Source organism: Camarhynchus parvulus, chromosome 1A (assembly GCF_901933205.1).
Source record: "Camarhynchus parvulus chromosome 1A, STF_HiC, whole genome shotgun sequence".
NCBI lineage: Eukaryota > Metazoa > Chordata > Aves > Passeriformes > Thraupidae > Camarhynchus > Camarhynchus parvulus.
Window position 1 is genome coordinate 54770746 of NC_044586.1, and position 23336 is coordinate 54794081.

The 23336-nt window shown below is 35.5% G+C and overlaps 1 protein-coding gene across 2 annotated transcripts in view; it reads right to left on the reverse strand.

Annotated features, from left to right (window-relative positions):
- Positions 1-23336, reverse strand: part of TBC1D22A (TBC1 domain family member 22A) — a 138262-nt gene that overhangs the window by 65889 nt on the left and 49037 nt on the right. For both annotated transcript variants that reach the window (XM_030961053.1, XM_030961052.1), the window contains exons 9-10: positions 21514-21623; positions 11348-11423 (exon numbers count right to left, since the gene is read on the reverse strand). In XM_030961053.1, coding sequence (XP_030816913.1) covers positions 11348-11423; positions 21514-21623 — 186 coding nt within the window. The remainder of the gene's footprint in view (positions 1-11347; positions 11424-21513; positions 21624-23336) is intronic.

Below are 23336 nucleotides of genomic sequence, written 5' to 3' on the forward strand. Positions count from 1 at the left end.
ATAACTAAAAACAAATATCAATGAAAATGTATTAAGCACTGGTATTTCTCCATAGCACTTGTCAGCCTCCACTTATCTGTGGCTAAAGCGGTCTTCAGCAGACCTGGTATTTATGTTCCTAAAGTCACACCCTTCCACAATATAAATATAAACAAATTCTTAAATTGTAAGGCCCAGAACTGCATACCATGCTCAAGATGATGCTGCACCAACACTGAACACAGTGGGATAATAAACAGTGAGATAGTCAAGTCTTTTGGCCAGCTGGCAATGCTGTGTTTGATGCACCCCAGGATGGGATTTGCCCTCCTGGCCAGGACAGACCAGATCCTTTCTTCAGGGCTGTTCTCCAGCCCTTCCTCTCCCAGTCTACACCTGTGCTCAGAATTACTTCATCAAGGCTGCAAAACTTGTAACTTGTTCTTGTTAAATTTTCAAATCTTAAATAAATCATCGGTGATTGCCCAATGCTCCAATCTAACAAGATCCTTCTCCAAGGCATCTTGCTCCTCAAGAGTCAGCAGTGCCCCCCAGTATAGTATCATCTGCAGATTTGATGATGTTGCATTCAACTCCTGCACCCAGATCACTGATAAAAATATTGAATAGAGTTGGCCTTAGACTTGAACACTTAAGGACATCACTGGTGAATGCTCACCTGCCAAATGCAGCCTCACTCACTGCAACCCTTTGAGCCCTGCCCTCTGCCAGCTCTCCACCCACTGCACCACTATTAGATCACAGATTATTAGACTCACGCCAAATGCTGAATTACTATTCTGTGTTTACCTTTGCTTTAGAAAAATGTAGCTTCAAGTTAAATATACTGAAGCGAGATACTGGGTTAAATTTATTATTTGAATGTCACATGTGGATACCTACATTACAGACTACTATGATTTGATAATCTAGTACATCAAGCAGGATGCAAAAAAAAGGCAGTTTTATTTCTAAGCAAAGTTACCAACTCACAAAATTTTTGTTCTTCACATAGCAGAAACAATTTTCATTTGGTTGTTTGTAGCCATTAAAAGTAAGTAATGAAGAACAATAAATTGTGCCAGTTGTGATATTTCAACTATGGTAGTTAATGGGTATAATGAATTTCTTGAAAGTTGCTTTCTAGTCTAAACACGTTGAAAAATGGATTACTAAACTCTGTGCTTTATACCTAATTGATGCAAGGCTGGAATAGAAGATGCATTGAGTAAAGAAGCTAATTCTTCCTACTTTGCAAGTAATTGTAAGCAGAAGCTAATTTGCTGATAAAGGTAATTTGGACTGGCATAATCTAAATCTAAATTTTCCATTTCAATGAAAATAAGTATGTATGTGCAATGAACAAGAAGTTATATAATTACTGTCAGCTTTAGGACATGAAGTATTTTATAAAAACTACTTCTACTGCAGTTTCTGATAACATAATTATTTTACAGTTAAAAAAACCAATTCTTTTATCAAAATTCAAAAGAAATAAAAATTACATTTAGTAAGTTTCCCAACATTTTCAATAAATCTACACATAAAGTTTGGGTGAAGGAAGTCTTCTGATTAAAGACCAAAATACATTACAGCGATGCATTCCAAAGTAGCATAATGTCAAAAATAGGTAACCTGTAGACAAAAACCATTAAGACTATTAATATTTTTATTAAATACACTATTGGTACATTATTTTGAATGATCACATTTAGCCACCTTAAACAGATGCTTCTCATAACAGATGGGCCTACACACATAAAATATTTATTCTTCATGTTCATTATCAGCATCTCATGCTGTTTCACTGAAGTCAAAATTAAAATCTGTATGATTACAAAATCATGAACTAAACAGTTAAGGATAGAAACAACCTGTCAAAACAGCTCAACTGCTGTCTTGACAGGAAGATGGTGTTAGAATTAGTCCCTAGGCAAGCTTACACATAAGCAAAGAAAAACAGCAAAATAATGTAAGATTATGCCTGAACTGCCAAATTACTGTGGCACAGCATGGTGTCACCACATTCATCTGTAAAATTCAACATTTCAGAACATTAGCCTTTTGGCACTCACCTTTATTCCAAGATTCCTACCAATTCTATAGTTTCTCATGTTTGATCTAGTTTTGAAATTTTGAGTATTACTTAAAGTTTATTTTTCAGTCATATTTCATACCCTGAACACTTTGTTGTTAAGTCTATTTTATCAATATTTATACATATTCCATTGTAAATATAAAAGTGTTAAAAATTATCTGAAATGCATGTAAGCTAACAGTCTCTCATAAAGAGGTCTTTTAGTTCAACAAAAGGAAGAAAAGTGTGTATTTCTCATGAAAACCCACACAATTTTTCTTAAAAAGTGCAAGAGCAGCTGCTCTGATACCAAAGCAAAAGGAAATAATGAGCCAGTCTTTGCCACAGGAGCTTATTGGCATTGTCCTCCACATGCACAATGATTTTTTTGCATTGATCCTTAATGTATGAAAACATGCTATAGAAACACATCAGCACTCCTGTCTTCCATGGAATCATATACTCATTTAGGCTGGAAAAGACCTGTAAGATCTTGATCATAAACCATTAACCTAAGACTGCAAAGCCCACCAATAAACCATGTCCCTAAGGGCCCACGTCTTTTAAAAACCTGCAGGGATGGTGACTCAAACACTTCCCTGGAGAGCCTGTTCCACTCCTTGATAATCCTTCTGGTGAAGAAATGTTTCTTGATATCCAACCTAAACCCCTCCTGCCACAACTTCCTCTTGTCATTTCCTCCCATCCTGTGACTTGTTATTTGGGAGAACTGACTGACCCCCACCTGGCCACAGCCTCCTTTCAGGCAGTTGTAGAGAACAATAAGGTCTCCCCCGACCCTCTTTTCCAGGCTGAACACCCCCAGCTCCCTCAGCTGCTCCTCACCAGAGTTGTGCTCCAGACCCTTCCCCAGCTCCACTGCCCTTCTCTGGACATGCTCAGCACCTCAATGTCCTTCTTGTTGAGAGGGGCCCAGAATTGAACACAGGATTTGAGGTGTGGCCTCACCAGTTTTGAGAACAAGATAATCACTGCCCTGGTCCTGTTGACCATGCTGCTGTTTCTGATATGAGCCAGGATTACATTGGCCCTCTTGGCCACCTGGGCACACGCTGACTGATGTTTGTCCAGCTGCTGCCCAGCACCCCCAGGCCCTTTCCTGCAGGGCAGCTCTCCAGCCAATCTGCCCCAGTCCATAGTGCTGCAGCAGGCTGTTGTGACCAAAGAGCAGGACCTGGCACTTGGCCTTGTTGAACCTCACAACTGGCCTTAACCCATTGATCCAGCCTGTCCAGATTCCTCTCCAGAATCTTCCTACCCTGCAGCAGATCAACACTCCCACCTGACTTGGTGCAAACTGGCTGAGGGTGCACTCCATCCCTATCTTACAGTTCCCACATACAGAACCTTGCAGTCCAAAATAAAGGACCTTGTCACCAGTCAATGACTGCTTCCTTTTTTAGTACCCCATTTGTTGAAAGCTAATTTTTAATCTAATTTTCTCTCCTGAATAATTTCTACATTGTTCAAAGTCAGGATATTTATGGGAAACAAAGGTAAGAGTTGGAGTAAAATCTCAACACCAGATACTACCAGTTGCAGAGGCAGAAAAGGGCTTACAATCCCCAATATGAAATTCTAAAAAAAGTAATTCTGTCAAGACCACAGCTTAGCAATGAGTTATTAGTAGTTACGTATATTAACTTCTATTAATATACATTAATTGCAAAAGGAGCTCCTGATGATTGAAGAAGACATTTTAAAGATCATAAATGTGCACCTCAAGACAAGATCTCATCACCATACATAGATCTACTTCAAGTAATAGCAGAGATCCAAGTCAAATATTTACATGCTGATTATATCTTGTTCCACAAGTTTATTTTTTATAACTGGTTAAAATTGTCCACTGTAAAAAATTACAACAAAAGCATTAAAAAATACACTGGAAAGTCCTAAAAATGAAAATATGACTGGCAAAAACACAGAAGTATTGCCAATTACATTCTCCTCATGACCTACAATTTAAAGATAATGGTCTATTTAAATTTAGCTCACTAAACATATAGCTCATAGCTAGGATTGAGAAGCATCTTCATCATAACAAAAGATATAGTCCATATGCTAATACTAAAAAGCCCAAGAAACTGATAACAAAGCAAAAGAAGAAAATACTAGAGGAGGGAAGGAGGGAAAGGAAGACTTGGTTGCCTTATGGAATCAAATGAAAGTAACAATTCTGTGGTATGTAACACCAAATGGAGGAAAATATTAGGAGAAACACTTACTAGTAATCAAGAAAGATCTACCCTTCTAGCTGAAAGTAAAGAAAAACTCCATGTCTGCAGGTGGTCCTCAATATTCCAAGTGCAACAAACAACAGGGAAAAACATATGTTTGATGGGACACTTCAGGGTACCACTGCTGGACTTCTCTAGCCTGTTCTAAATCGTAACTGTATGCATTCCAAAAAGTGTTTATGCCTGACACTTTTTAAATTCCCCATCATGTGAAACAGCTCTTTTCTTCCCTTTTCTCTTTATTTTTTTCATTTGCCATGAAAATAGTAAGGTTTGGCAATTTAAAAGTTAAAACACAAGCACTCAGGAATTTACAAATTACTTTACAGTCAGGCTCAACTCTTGCTAAGGTCTCTGAACTCTGTAATAGCATCCAAATATAATCTCCAAATAAAAATATTATTTAAAAGATATATCAATTAATTATAATGCCCAGTGAACAGCACTTACAAGTGGATTAAAGTATAATACAGTAATTACAACCATAAAATCAGATATAAAATAACTACTAGTGAGCTAAATAAAATAGCTTTATTAAAAGGAGAAAGAGCTTTGGAGTGCAAATTAATTAAAACAATTATGAAATGCTTACAAGATTTTCTATCACTTCAGCACCAAGCAGAAATAGAAAGATGGACCAAGAAACAAGGTCCTTATTAATCACTCATTCTCAATAGCAGCAGTAAGATCTAAATAAATTCTAATAAAATTATATGTCCAATTCAAAATGCTTTCACAAGGCTAAGAATACTCATTTTGCAACTCTTGCAATTAGAGCTCTTTTTTCCAGATACTTCAACACAATCCTAATTCAAAGTTATTGGTGTCTGTAAAATGTTTTACAATATAATTAAACATGAACATAATTTTGCACATATAATTATGCATTCTTCACCCATCAACCAAAAAATCATTAGCATGATTAAATACATAACAAAGATAGATCAAATGTCATCTATTACCACAGTTTCATTATCAGTTCACTGTATGAACACCCAAGATTCAAATTAAAAGCCAAATTAATTAATCTATATCTATCACGTATATTGAACAGATAACTTGTTCTGTGAGTTCTGATTAAACACCAGTAAATAGATTAATAAGAAAATATATTAGTCTTGGTTGATACTTTGTCTGAGAGTCAGATTTTCCTAAAGAAAAAAGCAAAACTCTTTTCTCTTTTTCAGTTAAAAAAGTTCAATCAGCAGAGAATCTGAATGTCCATCAGAAATTGTGGAAGCGTTACAACTACTCATGAGGTATCTCTAAATGCTTTTTGGCTTAACTCGTCATATGAAATTAAGTTCTGAGCAGAATTGTGAAATGTTTGTGTTTGGAGCATTGGAGAGCTCTATGGGAATAGGCACCTTTATCTCCTGGGACAAGAACCTGCTGAACATCCACACAATACTCAGAGAAGAAACTGTAAGAATCCCAAGTGAAGTCTGGACATTTAAAACTTTGGCAGCCCATTAAAAACACACAGCGCTTAAATAAACTAAGACCTTAGAAAGGATAATCCTACAAGTACTAATCCTGTTCTAATGAATGATGTTTTATAAACTTCTCCAATTAAATAAGAAAACATATTATATATAAATATTAAGAGCTTTATCAACCAACCTTTTAGACATTTCTCCAGCAAATATTTCAAAGCGTGAGAAGTACACAGAACGGTACAGTTAAATAAGCTTTCCACTGTGGTTAACAAAAATGCATATAAAAATGAAAAAGTTTCAACTGAATACATTTCACAAAGAACTTTATCTGCACATATTTACACACAACACATAACTACTTACAAGAAAGTTATATTTTAAAATTTTATGTGAATAGAAAAATTATGCAAAATATTAATTTAAGGCCACAACATGAAAGTTCTTTATTACAAGTCCTTAGTTCCGGCATCATCTACAGAACTTCAGATAATGGGCCAAGCAAGACATTTGTAACCCAAGAGAAAAATAAGTAAAGAAAGTATGATTAGTGAAGTCAAGAGTTAGGGTTAGGGTTAGGGTTATTTGCTCAGAACATTAAGACAAGAGGCATTATCTAATTTATCTGTCATCTGGTGTGAATGAAAACACATATAAAACACGGCAGCAGTAAGAAAAATAGTACTTGTAAAATTTTTAATAGAAGATGGTTTTAAAAGGTGAGATGGCAATTTAACTGCACTTAGGAAAAACTAACAATATTTCCCCAAGCAATACTATTCAGTATTTATTAAAAGTCATTATTTTAAGCAATCCAAATATAATAACTTAAACGTTGCACTAAAACACCTCTTTAAAAATTCTTAACTTTTTTTACAATAATAAAATGCAAATAAACTAGAAATTGTCCCAATAAAAACATCATATGTGGAATAGCTGTGGTAACTCTCCAAAACAGATGATCAGAAGAAGCATTCACAGTGGAAACAGCAGAAATTCTGAAATTTTATTGAACCTTTGAAAAATGTAGCTGAGTTCCAGACAAACTGAAGTCTTCCTTATGAGAAAGTTAAAATGCAGCACTCTTTTTATGTTCCTAGGTATTTTTCCATTACCTCCATTTTGAGGAGAAGGGGGAAAGTATATACAGCAGCAGTAAGCTTTTTAAACTATAATTTTCTGCATTTTTCCATCTCTTGTTACTAAAAATCAAGAGAAAGTTCTAAAAAATGATTGGTGATTTTTGGTGAGAGAATGTGAAACAGTAATAACAGAGAATTCATCTACAATAAAAAAGATCTGTGCAGAACACAAACGCAAAACCTGGGTTGAGTTGTTCTAGAAAAGATGCAGAAAAAAGTCTTTTCAAACCTATCCCTGCACAAGACACAGAATATTTTTTTTCTGAGTTGTCAATACTGGCTTTAAAATTTTCCGTAATACTAATAAGAAGCCAACATATATAAAAAATACATTTAACATAATAATAGGCTAAGGTTTTTTCCTAGAACTGCCTTATTGTTAATTTGGAGAGAATGCTACACGATTTTAACACTTTTTATCAATGTTTATGGAATCCCCAAACTACTTTTATCTACAAATGCTCAGCCTTCTCCAAATGGCTACCTCAAACTCTCAGAAGTTGAGACTCTTCCAAGCATGACACCAGCCAAGTGCTAAGCACCTGTAAATTCTGGAAACACAAATCCTGAATTAATTTGAGCATTCCTATACTGTGTCTGTTTGATTTCAACCCTAAAAGAAGTAGAAGTGGAAGACAGTGTGCCATGCGAGTATGACCTTTCACAAACCATGAGAAATGGTTCATGATTTAGACCAGAGAAGTTCTGCTGGCATTACAGGAAACAGAAAAGATAATTAGTTATAAGAGATTCCTTGTATTATTGAGCTATCTATTGATCCTCCCTCTCAATTTTTTTTGATAATTCTGAGAAAAATCTGAATGATGCCGACAAGTAGACTAATGAGATTGAATAATGTTTTATCTTGAAACTCCATCTCATCTATAACAACATTCCATTAGCAGACCAAAAAATTCCATTAAACACAATTTATCAAAATTATTTTCTGGAGTTTAAGCAGAATGAGATAATGATTAAATTAGGAGAGTATTTTGGCTGTTTGAAGTCTTCTGCAATATTCTGGAGTGTACACACAAGGACAGTTACTTTGAGGGGAGTTGTGATCCATAAGGTTGGGTTAATGAAGGTTGCTTGAATCACTGACATAATGCATTAGCACTCGCCAAAGCACAAGCATCACCTTTCATACACTGGTAATCCATTACTATTAGCAAATAAGCAGTACAGGCTTCATCCACTCACACAGCTACTTACTGCATCAAGATTTGCTTCACTGTGCAGTTACCCAGCATCAAGAAATAATGTGACACAGTAACAACAGGAATATTATTTTCTTGCACAGTAACCTTAATGAGCACTTAGGGTAAGTACAGCAAATACAGATCATGAGGGGTTTTTCTAAAAAGCAGTCACTGAATTTGTATCAGCCATACATTTCCCTTTAACTGAAGTACAGAAAACCCAGAATAAAAAGACAAAAGCAAAAAGGAAATGAAGAGTAAACCACAATATTCAAACTATGTCACAATTCCACCAAAAAACCCAATAAATTCAGGATTCCTTAGTTGAGGCATGCAAAAGGTTATGACTTGCAATACACAACCACCATTGTCCAATTAACAACTAAAACTTTATTTTAATCTTAGACATACTTTGGTGCACTTTTCTTGAAAAAGAAAGTAACTGAGTGGACAGTCTTCCAGACAAAAAGAAACAGCCCAAAGAATAATGAAAAATGTGTATCTTTACTGTAAAAAACTTTTAACTGGACCCTTGTATTCTAAAGGTTGTGACCAGCAATACAAAGTCCAACTGACAACAAATTACAAATTATATCCCTCCAGAGTCAGCACTAGGGCCAGTATCTTTGTTAAAAACTAATGATAGCATAGAATAGAGACTGTTTGCAAATGATACCAGATTGGGAAGGGTGCTTGACACACTGAAAGCGAGGGCTACTATTTAAGGAACATTGGCAAGCTAAAGGAATGCCTAAGAGGAATCTCCTGAGATTCAGGAGAGGCAAGTGTCTCCTGTTTGGGAGGGAAAAGTCTCATTCAACAAGCACTGACTAGGCACAGCTTGATGGAAAGCAGTTCTGCCAAGAAGGACGTGGGAATCCTCGTGGACAAAAAGCTATACCCAAGTCAAGAACGTCCTTGCAGCAAGAAAGGCCACACATTTGTTAGGCTTTCTAAGCTAGAAAGATGCCAACAGGTTAGGGGAAGTGATTCTTCTTCTGCATCCACCACTTGGGAAACCACATCTGCAGCATTACCTCCAATGCTGTGACACCGGCACACATGAGCAAGCCCAGTGGAGGCAGAGGAAGCTGGAGCACTTCACACATGAAAGGAGGCTGATAGAACTAGGTTTGCCCAGCCTTAAAAAAAAGTCTATGAAAAGCTGCAACTACCTAAAGGGAGCATGCAGAGAACGTGGAGCCAAATTCTTCTCAGAGGTACACTGAGATAAAATAAAAGGTGGTGGACATAAGCTCCATTTTAAAAAATAATTATTTATATAAAAAAAATAAAATGACAGTGGAAGTAGTCAAACTTCCCAAACAGTCCTACCCAAAGAAGCTGCAGAATCTCCATACCCAGAATCACTCAAAACTCAACAGGGCAAGAATCCACAGAGCCTGCTCTAAATCAGCCCTGTCCCATTAGACAGAGTCATCGAGGCAAGGGCAGAGGCTTGGAACACTGAATTCCAGAGGCCCCATATAACCTAAGCAGTTCTAAATGTCCATCAACATTTACTAGCAAACACTCATGATATCTACTGAAAACTACCAAAAAATTTATAAAGACTTCACAACTTTATTTTAAATTAGATAAAAAAAAACAGGAACTCACAGTTTACTTTCAGTTGCAAAGGATGATCAAAGAACAGTATGACAAAACTACTTGTTAAAACTGACTTATTTTTTTAAGCGTGAAGCTTTAAAAATAATGCTTCCTAAACCTAATAATTGAGAGAAATTATTTAACTATATCCCTAAAGCACTGAAGGTATAAATAAGACTTCAGCATTTCTTTTTTCCTTAAACTAAACAATAATATATTGTATTATACTTAATATTTTTATTCAATTGAACAACAAAGTTGATTATCAGAATGCTATTCTAATTTTAAAAACTTGGCTAAACAATTTATTTATATAAATGTTCATTGACCAAGTTAAGGAAGTCTACTTATAGGAATTTTAATTATACACTTCATTTAATATATAATAATTTGCTTCTGAAATGTAAACATCAATTGATGCAGGACTAAAACTACATATAAAAAATAACATTACGAGAAGTTAGATTATTTTTTAAGTAACAAAATACACTGATTTAACTATATTTTAATATAAATATTTGGCTACCCAATATACAGAAATATACCCTTATATTTTTCATATTTACTGGTATTTTAAAAACATGTATCAACAACAAAAATTTTTACATACATTTAAGTTTAGAGTGCAATTTTACACAAACATTTTTCTCCTGCCCTTAGTTTGTAATCATTAAAAATGCCTTAATATCCTAGAAAAGCACAAAGACCATTATAAAATATTAAGGATGTACATACAAGGAGGCAAAATCTCCTATGAGAAGCACGGGCACAAAAAAAAACTTCACAGTATATGTAACAAAACCAGGGAATTAATGTTTCCAAGAAGATTATCAAATATAAAGCTACACAAGAAATATTTTTTCTAAGTCATCACTGACATGCTAGTGTTGCAAATATATGCCCAGTTCTGCTTGGCAACATTTTGTTAATACTCTGTTCATTAATTTAACAAACTATCAAGAGATTATGTTTAGAATGGGCAAGCATTATCTCTTGCATTTCATTTAATTAAACTCTGTCCTAGCTATATGACAGTCAGCATTTCATGAAAGGAATTACTTTAAGGATGAAGGTAAAATATTTCAAAGTGCGCTGCTTAAACATGAAAGAATAATCTAAAATTACCCCTGCACATACTGTAATTTATCTATAAAATTAAAGATGTTATTTCCAGAGTTCATAATTAATTGGATTCCACAGCGAAATTATGCAGGCATTCCAGATAGCAAAATGATGCACAAAGGCACAAAACATAACGCCAAAGGACAACCATAAACAACCACTGGGACTTGCTGCATTACAACAACCCATTGAGGCTTAATGGGAAATGAATACTGGCTGCCTTTTGTGTGTGGTCATTACTCTGCTGCAAAGAAATTGCCATTGAATTTTGATTATATTGCCTTAATAAAAAGTAATGAAAGAGGCTCATGCTCTAGTGGCTTTCTTATAAATGATACACGACAGTGATCCGCAAAGGCCAGTGTGCCACAAGCCAGTGATGACACCTCACCTGAGGAAGGTGACGTTACTGCACCATTCCAGGTGACTGCAGTGATGTTGGCTTTTCCTGCAAACATTTTAACTAAACACTTTCAGTGTATCATCTGTTAGAAATCAGTTTGCCTTTGAGACTTACCATCAATCCGACTAACAAGTTCTTCCAACATCTTCACTTTCTTTTGGATTCCTGGCTGTGCAAACGTGTAGTTATCCTAAAGAGGAGACCACATACAAGTGTTAGTTGCAGAAAAGAAAAAAGGTTTCTTTTCTTTCAATTACTTTTCTTAACCCATGTATTTTTCTCTGTTTTCTTATGGTGTTTCTGTTTTGTGACTACATTTCCTAGGTCTGCTTCTACAGTAAAATAGTAAATCATCACACTGTACAGTCCTGCGAGTCCCCACCTCTAACAGCATATTCTGTATAGCTATTCCTGCATCAATTGCTCTCTACTTGCTAATCTAGTGAAGTTACTTTATTGCAGAGATCCAAGTAGCTTTAAAAGGCCCTCACCTTACACACCAAAATGTGCCATGTTAGATATCTTTAAGGTGATTTTTTTTTCTCAGAAATTTACAATTCTACAAATAATGTAGGAAATATGATAATTTAGCCTATAATCAGAGGCAGGGAAAGAATTTGATCTTTTGAAGTACAGAGTAATAACTTCAAGCAGCATAAGAAATCAAAAGTCTGTTTTAATGCACTCATAACTGTTCTGAACCCAAGATTACAGTAAATATCATGAATCAAAATCCAACAAACAAGCAAAGTAGCTAAAAGGGCATTATATTTGCATATATTTCTTTGAATCAATTAACTCTAAATGGATTTTTAATTTGTGGATTGCAGCTCTACAATATAGACTTGAGTTTGAAATAATGAGAGCAAGAAAGATATCTCTGCTTGAAACCCAAAGTGATCAATCTTTTAAAATAATGACATTATTCAAATATACAGCAATGTTTCTGAATATTTAATTAACAATCCCTCCATTCACCTCATTTTGTTACACTTGTCTTCCTGAGATTCTCGAGAGATTCAAGAAAAAAAAATTATACATACATATTTTTTTAAAAAGTTGCTATGTAGAAGTTTGGGGTTTTTTGTGTAACCACCACATGCATAGAAAATCAGAGTATAGGATGTTTTGCCTCAACTGCTATTGTTTGAGTAATTCCTTTATCAACTGGAGCTAAGTAATCCCAAAGTATTAATTTTTCTTGATTTTATTTCAAATTTTAACTTGGTCTTAGAGTAGAAGAGATGATTATCACTTCATATATTTTATGTATCAGCTCATTCTTATGTATTTTATTTCAAACCAAAAAAAGTCTTATTAACTCTCCTGACTTTATTTACATGGAGTTTTTTTAGGTTTTATTTGACTTATGAAACTGAACTGCAATTTAATCTTCAAATTCTGCAAAACTGCTATAAAGTGTGAAGTCTAAAAGTTCACAAGGCAAAATGATACACTAATAATGCTGTAAATTAAAGTACTTCAGCCAACAAGCAGTTTACAGTATCAAAAAGTCTACTGTATGCTCTGATCACTTGTAACTGACACAGTAATAGCTATTTTTAAAATTAGAGCAAATTTTTCTACTAGTTTAGCAGTAGCCCTTTCACAGTAATTAACATTAGAACTCAGTGTATAAACTAAAACAGTATGGATGAGGAAGAAAAATTCCCTGAATTTTTCAATTTTTCACAATCACCAAGTAAAATTGACAACAATTTCTTCTTGTTGACATTATTTCACAAACAGAACATGAGCATCCTTTTTAATGCAATAAAGCACCAAAAGGGAAAGAATAGGAAGACACACAGAATTCAGATCTATTATAATCTCATTTCAGGAAGAAAGAAACTACCCCATGCACTGGAACATTGCCTTCTACACAAGTCTAACAGACACCTGTATTAGTCATGGAAAATACCCAAGGCACAGAATCGTTAGGAAATCATAATCACTTTCTTTATAGAACATACTCTAACAAGAAAAACTGTATTCACTTTTTTTTGTCGCAAAATGTTTATATACTGTTCTATTTATTTATTTAAACAAAGTTAACTGGTGTTTCTAGAAGTAGTACTGCACTCAAAGTACACCAACATGGTATTTAATTATTTCCTCTGTAGAAGAATGCTCCTGTATGTAATTCTGAAAGTTAACAGAGTTAAAACACTGGTGCTTCGATCATTAGTCTCTCCCCAGGTAGTGCAACTCTTGACTGTGATCTATGAATCTGAAACTACTTTATTTCTCAAAGCCTAATTTAATCTATATAAGCCTGGAAATGCAACCCAAAACTGCCATCTTGATTTGAAAACAGGTAAATTTGCTTTTCACTACATTTGATCTTTTGCTTATTTATTTCTCTGTTCATTATTTCAGCTGCAAATGAACACAGCTGGGGGTCACTCTTCTACTTGTGCTGACTCGCCTAAACTGGGAAGATCATTATTGGATTCCCCAGTACTCTTCTAATTAAACTGTCTTGTACATATGCCCTCCTATGACACTTGTAGTTGACTTCCTGGAGTTTGTGAAACCATGAGAAAGACTTTGTAAATGTAAAAGGTATTCTGTTGCCCACTATTCTTGCTCCTTTTGTGCTTATGGATGAAGGAAAAATAGTAAAACAGAGAAAAACATGCCAAACTCACAAAATTCATGCATTATTGCTCAGGGTTGAGCCAAGACAATTATTTTCCCAATTACTTACGACTATTTCAGAGATTGTCTTTTGCTCATTATTGATGTTCAAAGTTTCAAATTAGGAAATACAAAAAAAAAATCATGATGAAAACTAGGAGTTGACATAAAATATCTCTTATTTCCAAACACTGTTCTTGACAGTAAGCATTCACATATGACAAAGTATGTATGTACACCAGAACCCTTGATAAACATAAAAATTCATGCACTGGTGTGCAATGAATATCTAAATTCCTTGATGTTCAACTCAGATAGGTTCCAACACACTTTCAGTGAACTATGCTAACCTACTTCACAGCTGAATGGGCATAATATCTAGTTCAGACTGACACATAATTAGTTTCACCTTACAATACAGAAGGTTAGGACTTTATAATGTCACAAGAGATCTAAACTTGCATCAGCTTCAAATCTTTGTGTTAGTAGTCTGTACTTATTCTGTAGAAACTGGTATAACACCCTACTTCCCTGCAACTACAACTAGGTCTGAATTCCTCAAAACCTAGTTGCTATAATTTAAAATAAAAAAATAAAATTATAGACTTCACATAACATTTTAAAAACTATTAAGCAATTCCTTTTTTAAGGGTGGAGAAATTTTACATTGAAGAAACTTGGAAAAATGCTCATAACAAATTTAACTGTGACTGTCCTCCGAGAGAGGGCAACGGAGAGAAACAGAGACTTCATAGGCACTAGCTAATGAAAATCCCTCATCTTTTTCTCTTAATACGTGATGATGGGATAATTTTAAAAGAAGAAGTGGCAAGTTGAAGAGGAATGGAAAACAATCTTTCACTACATCATGAAGAAGAAACAGAGCCAGCCAAAGTAAAAGAAAAAAACACTGTCAGTAATTTGACATTATGACTGCAGCCAAGCAGAGGTGTAGGCACAATGCTTCTCATCTTTTCAGGTCATACATACTGTTCACCAACAGTGCCCTGAAGAAAATACCAGAAACATTTCTAGAACCTAATGGAAAGTTTTGACACAAGGCATTCATGTTTGTTTGCTCATGTTTTATCAATGAGATCAGACCTTTTAAATATAGAAGATACACTAAGCAATCCACATAAATCATACAGACTTGGATGGCTAGTTTTCTCTACAGATGCACATTTAAGAATTACTATGCATCAATTTAGTATGTTCAAGTTTAGTATCACATGAACAAATGACAACTGAAGGAAAAAGGTTTTCTTATCCTCATTATGTCACAAAGAGATCTCCTGAATTCTTCTTTTTTACTCTTTTAAGTACTTCATTCACATATTTCTGAATTCTCTAAGCAAACTCCTATTAAAAAATCTTGGTTCACCTTGCTCAGAAAGTTATGCAAAAAGATAGGGGCAGGAGGGAGGGAAGCATGACACCAGATAATCATAGCCATAACATATATTAACACTATCAATGGAAGCACACTTCAACCAAAATGTTTCTTGAAGATAGAGATTATAATGCAAATTCACTCCTGAATACAGCACAGGATAGAGCGTACATGCACAAGAACAAACACACAGGTGTGCTGAACTATGCTGCTAGCACAGTCCATAGCATGTTCCATTATTACTCCCAAGACACTTTCCTTAGAAGAAAAGGTCTGTCAACTGAGGCATTCACATTCTCTGAAAAAATCCCTTCACCCAGGATTTTTCTCCTGGGAAGCAAGAAGCCTCAGAGAAAACAATTCTTATCTCATTTGCTTCTCCTGTGTTTTGCTCGTCTGGAATGTGTTTGGAGATTGTTTACCCACAGGTGATTGTTTCATTGGATTCTGGTGTGAGTTTTTTTGACTGTCTGGACAATCAGGGCCAAGCTGTGTCGAGACTCTGGAAAGAGTCACGAGTTTTCATTATTAGCTTTTTAAAATTTAGTAAGTATCCTTTCTGTATTCTTTAGCATAGTATAGTATAATTTAGTATTCCTTAATATAATAGAGTATTATAAAGTAAAAAATTAGCTTTCTGAGAACATGGAGTCAGATTCATCATTCCTGCCTTCGTCGGGACATTCCCAGCAAATACAATAGTCAACCATTACAACTATTAAGCCTGACTTTTCAAAATGCAACATTTCCTAAGTAGCAGGAAAAATATTTACAAAGCATCGCAGCCCAAAATTTTGCATAAGTATGCAAAATGGTATCTTACTCATTCCTACATAACAGGACAAAAAACTAACAGTTTATTAAAATGTAGGTACTGTTTCTCCTGTTGGAGTAGCATCCATAGGGTCAGAACCAAAGATCCAACCTTCTACTGGTCCGTGTAGTCAAACCTCAGTTTTACTCAAATGGATGTATTATAAATTCCAGAAACTGTTAAAGTGGCAATGACAAAAGTGCTCAGGGTATATTTTTGGATTACAGCATAGGCCAGGCAACAATTCAAATCTGGATAAGAGCTAGAAATCATAAATACAAACATGTATAATTCCAAAAGCTGATGCTGCAAATTTTAGGTAGAAGATAAAGTATTTTTATGCTGAAGTATACTGATAGCACAGTATATTTCAACTACTGATTACAAATAGATTTGCTGTCTTCCTGAAAATTTTACTCTCAGTGACAGGCTGGAAAACTGCATTATTATGCAGAAACTTGTGCAGGAGTTCAATGAAAAGGCAAAAAGAAAGCTATATTTGACCTATTTTTCCTTTAAAATAAACCAGGAAGGTCCTGTGAAGAATTTTCAGAAGACTTATTTCTGCACATTCTTCTCAACAATTGAAATGCATGTTCATGTTATTTATTGGATCCAGGTTTCCAAGCACCATTCCTTCCTTCCTTCCATCCATCCATCCATCCATCCATCCATCCATCCATCCATCCATCCATCCATCCATCCATCCATCCAGATATAAGTAACAACTTTCCATAACCCAGGAGTGAGAAAGAACTCTGCAGGATTCCCTTTAAAGGTCATAAATCTTGCTATTTTATCAGACATAGAAATAGCTAATATGTACCTCAGCACACTCTAGTCCCTAGATATGAATTATCTCCCTTTTATTCTAAAAATTACCAGGCCCTGATAAATGATTATATTAATATTTTAGTGCTATTTTTAATACATCTGGTTAGATCATTATGCAATGCATGTATTTCCCCTTTGGTTATTTTATTACCAGTATACTCGAACTTAAAATGAAAAGTTATACTCTATTTTATACATGAACATTACATTTTCAGGTGGCACAGATCAATGTGAACTTTTTACTTGAATGTTAATGAGACACTATTGAAGAAAATGTTATAAAGGACAATTTAGTAATAAAAAAAAAGAAGTTAATAATCTGGATATATGGGAATGTCTACTTAATTACATGGAAAAAATACTCATGGGATAATTCTTGTTTTCCCATATGAACAGCCACAGATGAAAATACAAGAATGTTCATGCATCATCTACAGTTTAGAAGTGTTGCAAAGACAACCAGCTTTATCACACACATGGAAGATACATTTTGCATATGGCCACACACAGCCGCAGAACCAGGTTTTCATAAATCAGCATAAATCAGCCCATCTTGCAAGAATACAGGCTGGAGACGAGTTCTGTGCCAAAGGACCTAAAATCTCAGCAGACAGAAATCTCAGACTGAGTCACTGGTGAGCCCTGGCAGCAAAGCCAGCCAGCAGACAGCTGGCCCATGGACAGAAGTGCTTGGCTGCCCAAAGCCAAATCACCTGGAGCAAGCTGCTCAAGGCCATGTGGACTCTGGGTTTGAACTTCCAGAATGAGGATTCTACAAACTCTCTGACCAAACAGTTCCAGAGTTCAATCTTTACTGTGTAGATTTTCCTTCAATGTTTAAAAATAATTTCTTGTATTTCAAGACTATATCTAAAATACCACATCCAGTCTTCAGGACCCTAATACAAGAAAAAGGTAATAAACTTCAGAATAAACTGAAGCAAGAGCAAAAGGTCACCAAGATGCTAAGAGATATGGAGCACATGCTCTTTGAGAGGCTGGGGAAACCGGGCTTGTTCAGCCTGAAGAAAAGACAGCTCCAGAAGTACTTAATCATAGCCTAATAAAACCCAAGTTATCAAGACAGCAAACCTCCATTTTCCATAGTGCTGCTCAGTGGGAAGATAAGACATAAGCAGCATAAACAAAAAATATTCCATCTGCCTATTGGGGAGAAATTTCAACATAAGGACGAGGAGGACTGGACTAGGATAACCCCCAGAGACTGTGAAGTCTCTGTCCTTGGAGGGTTCAAGACCCAACTGGACAAAGCCCTAAGAAAGTCAGTCTGACCTCAGAGCTGGCCCTATATTGCACAGAATTATCCTATGTTCTTATGATTTCAGAAGATCTCATCCTGAAATAAATAAAAAGCAATTGCAGTGAGGCATAGTCCTTCCAGGACAAAAACTAAAAAAAAATTCAGAGCAGAGACTCAGGAAGCACTGAAAAGGAAAACCATTACATACATCATCATTCAAAATTGACTGCTGTAAGACAGCTACAAATTTCAAGATTAAATGATATTTATATCTAAAAACTCCTAGTATTTGTTAGATCAATTTTTAAAACCATAATCAAACTGTGATATGACACATGTGCAGTCTCTTAGAAGCCTAAGCTTAGAGACAACCAACAGAGAAAGAAGATGCAAAGTAATCAAAGAACAAAAAATAAATTTTTGTTTATTAAATTAATTATCATGCAAGATTAAACATTAACTGGCTGGAAAAGTTCTGCAACTTCTGGAGCCAAAAGCATAGGAACCTCCAGATGACAAAAAAACAGCACAGAGGAATCTGCTAAAGCGACAGATGATTTGAACAAGTTTTTATTTATTCTCTCAGCTGAGAACTGTATGCATGTCAGGAAGTGACTGTCCTGCTGCCCAATGCCAACCCCTGTTCTTTATTTTGCACAAGTCTCCGTGGTTCAAAGATACATTCTTATAATAAAAATACAGAGTCACATTAGATACGTAAGGGAGGGAGGTAAGATGAGTGAGGAATGAAGAAATAATAGATACTATGTGTGGTAAAACTCCAGCAAGAAATGCATATGTCTTAATAACACCTTTGACAACTCTACAATCAAGAAAATGAGACCATCTGGATGGATTGGAAAAATAAATGAGTTTTCTGTTAAGAATAATAAAGGGGTACAAATACAATCATACAATCATTCTTCCATTACACCCTTCTGCACTGAACAGACAAAACACACAAAAAAAAGTATCTAGCTCATGTTAGCCAAAAATTTCACAAGATGACCCTAACAGTTATCAAAGTATACTCTTTAAACTTATCCAATACCGGTAGGGCAACATGAAATGGAAATTTATATTGACAAATAAATTAATGGAAACACTCTGCAGAGATTCTTTGATTGCAGTTACATGTCACATATCCCCGTACAGTTTATTCAGACATCTTGGGCAAAATCATCACATACATCACATAGGAGTCTTCTATACCATATTTTCAGAGAGAAATGATTGTGCATCCAGAATGCAAGTCAGCCAGAACTATAGCATCACACAATGAATCCACTGAGAATCTTTAAAGCGCATCTAGTCCAAACCTCCTGCTGTGGGCAGGGACAGCTTCAGCTCGATCATGCTGTTTAAGGCCACATCAGTCCTGACCTTGAACACTTCCAGGAAGAGAACATCCACAACATCTTTGAGCTCCCTCATCATAGAAAATGCACTCCTTATGCCCAATTTAAATCTGTCCTGTTTGAAATGTTGCCCCTTGTCGTATCACTACAGACCCTGGCAAGAAGTCTCTCTCCAGCTTTATTAATATCCCCCTTTAAGTACTGAAAGGTTACAGTAACAACTCCCCAGAGCCTTCTCTTCTCCAGGCCCAAAAACCTGAATATTCTCAGCCCTTCCTCATGGGAGAGATGCCTTCTGATCACCTTCATGGCTCTCCTCTGGACCCACTCCAACAGGTCCATGTCTGCCCCGTGCTGGGGATCCCTGCAGTGGCTGCAGCACTCCAGGTGGGTGCTCACAAGGACAGGGCAGAGGGGCAAAATCCCCTCCCTCACCTTGCTGCCCACCTGCCTTGCATGCAGCCCAAGACACAGCTGGCTTTCTGGGCTGCAAGTGCACATTGCCAGTCCTGTCCACCAGCATCTGAGTCCTTCTCTACAGGGTTGCTTCTTCCAACCAACTCTACCTGCAACTACTTGACTGTTTTATCTGTTAAGTAAAGTGGTATCATCACAGAAAGGAAACAAAGCAGGAGAATGGGAGAAGAAAAACAAGAAACCCTTTTATTTCAGCAGCACTGCAGTTGCACTGAATTAACTGTAACATCATTAGTCACACCCCTAGCATAATCTTTCAAGCCTTCTTTTGATGGATGAGTGCATCCTTTAATACATCCAACACTATTCCATTTATATAACAGCTTAAATTTTCAATGATGCAGTTTAATTCCATTGCAATTGGTTTCCATATTTTGCTACTCAGTACCTGATAATTTTGTATGAAAACAGAATTTTAAGGAGAAATTGACTAATCTGTGAACTTCCTTTCCTAGGAAAAAAAAATAAAGCAACAGGCTAGAGACAATGATGTTCCAGAAGCAGGTAAAACAGTTGGAGGAGTTTGCAATTCTTTACCTAGCTTTTTTCCTTCCCAGTAGATTTCAAGCTCTCACTTTTGTCTTTATAACTTTTCACATATTTTTGCTATTTGGTCAAAAAGTTAAAAATTTAGGAGGTCTGAGACATTGAAATAAGCAAACCAGCATTTGTAACAGGAACTGATGTGGGAAAAAGATGGTGCATTTCAAAAATGCTACACAAAACACTGAGCTTTAATCAGGAAAAACACACTTAACACACCTTCAAAAAAAGTTAAAGCCTTTTGTTGCTGACTCAGTCTTAGAACCATTTTGTAAAAAATGAACTCTGTTGCAAGGTTCAATTCACAATGTGCCTTAGCCAATGAAACATTCATATTAAAATATGTCATAGGAAAGAATGTTGTAGATACTTCTAATCTTCATAAACTTTTAAGCCCACGAACATTTACACAAAAATCTGCCATTATTAGACTCCAGCTTGCTGCCTGTAACAGAAAAATTGTGCCTTCATTTATAGCTTTTCCACATAGAAAAAAATCAAACTCTCAGTGAAGTAGCATAAGTTTTAAATGGGTATATTAAAAATATGAAGATAATTTCAGGAGCTATTAAGACAGCAATCTCTTATAGGTTGCTATAATAACAACTGAAAAATTAATAAATAGCCAGGTTTTTACCACCTCAGTGAGATTCTGAGCAACTATTCTTCATGCTTGGTAACAGATTTGCAAAACATGCATCTAGAACTGGAAGTTTCTGTTCTGTTCTAGAACATCACACACAATGGAACATGCAGACATTTTGATTAAGAGAAGTTGAATGGGTTTTTTTTTCTTTTCCCTTCTTTCTTTTCTATGCCAAACTCACAGTGGATTTCTCCAATGGGAAATTCAGAAAACCCGTTTTTTATAGATGTACTCTTTCTCAGCCTTAAAGTAGTTCAAAGCCATGACATTAATCAGTTAACTCCACTACTTACAGAGAGGAAAAATCAATTTACCTGAATGCCATCAAGCAACTTGCTCATGCACCAGTAACTGTCAGCTTCTATGTTCTGAAGCACTTCTTCAGGCAGACTGGAAACATCAAAATTTTCCACTTCTTCTTCTTCTGTTTCAGGAAAAGAAAGAGAAAGACAAGTCAATGAAGTGCACAGAATAAATAAAGCAAGAATGAGGAAAATAATTGAAAACAAAGACAGCCACCACTTATCTTCGAGTCAGAAACCAATGCACATTTACTTTAATAGGGCCTAAATGAATCATTTATTGCTTAACTGTGTCATCTAATGGCTTTAAATGTTAATGAATACTTAATTTCTTGCAGACTGTGAAAATCTCAAATCATGCCTGGTTAACCAGAATTAATATATAATAAATCACTTTATTCTAAACATTTCACACCTGAAGAAGGATCAGAAGCACTCTGAGAGCCCTCAAGCTATATATGAACAATCCCTGAAGAAGATGACTATGTTTGCACCACACACAGAATGTGCAAATATGTTGCCAGTCTTCACAGAAGAAAAAGCCCTGAAAAATACTTCTCAGAAAAGCACTGAACTTTCTGAACTTTATGTAAAAAAGCAGACTACAGCTGCAATTTAGAAAAGAAAAACCTTTCCAAATAGAAAAGAAAATTAATGATGTACCCACTACAGCACAAAACAAAACTTCGGCACATCTTACACATATTAACTCACAGAAAAGTATTACAGTTATACAGTTTATTATATTTTCATAAATCAGTGCACCACTGTAAAAAAATTATAGTTAATATTTATAACTTTCAGTTTAATATTTCAAATGGCAAAAAAAGAAGCAACCCATTCTCACTCTGCCTCACTATGTCTACAGAAAAAACCAGTAAATGTACCAGAGTTCCTCGCATTTATATAAAACACAAACATATACTGAAGTGTCTTCCCTTTGAATAAAGTCTTCAGGCCCTCCTCCACCCAAAATGTGCTGAAAGAATGAGATTACAACTACTTTGAAAACGTGCTCCTTTGCAAATTTTCTGCCTTGGAGCACCTTTTCTTTTCATGACACTGGTATCACATTTCTGAAAGAAAAGGTAGCTATAAACCATGGCACAACACACATAGGTATGAAAAGATAACAAATGAAAAAGACTTGTTATGTTCTCTTTCTCATCTTTCTTATCTTACCTCATTTTTGTCTCTCTCTTTCAAAATCTACCATTTTGCACTATATTCTCACATCAGGTTTTAAACCAACAAAAAAGCTGAAGATCCATATAAATGTCAAAGGTGGGCATCTTCACCTCCCTTCACAGCCAACAAAGAAGACTAAGAAGTGACAGAGTACTACCTGACTTGTTCTAAACTACGAAGATAAATAAATCAGATTAATCACATTTTTTAAAAAATCTTGCTTCTCAGTATTAGGTATAATTTGCTTTTAAAAGGATTGCCTCAGAATGCAGACCTTTAAACTCTGGAAGTCTAAACTACTGTTGATATAAAGCTTTAAACACCTACCAAATGATCTGCTGTCCTGTGACTGAACTACCTGCAAGCTGTAAGAAAACCAGCGCAGTTTGTAGGTTGGCTAAATGATGCAACCTGGACAGCAGCAACACTCCAGCATTAATATTTTGGAAAAACTAGGTTCTTATTGTTCTAATAAAGATGGATTATCAAATTAGAATGACTAATTTTTATTCCCCCCAGAAAATACACTATAGCTTTTAAGAAATATCTTTCAATGGCTCCAATTACTGTTCATCAGAGGTATGTCCCCCAAGCACAAAGAGGAAGTCAGGACAGGCCTTTCTGAAAAGAACACAGGTCTGACACAA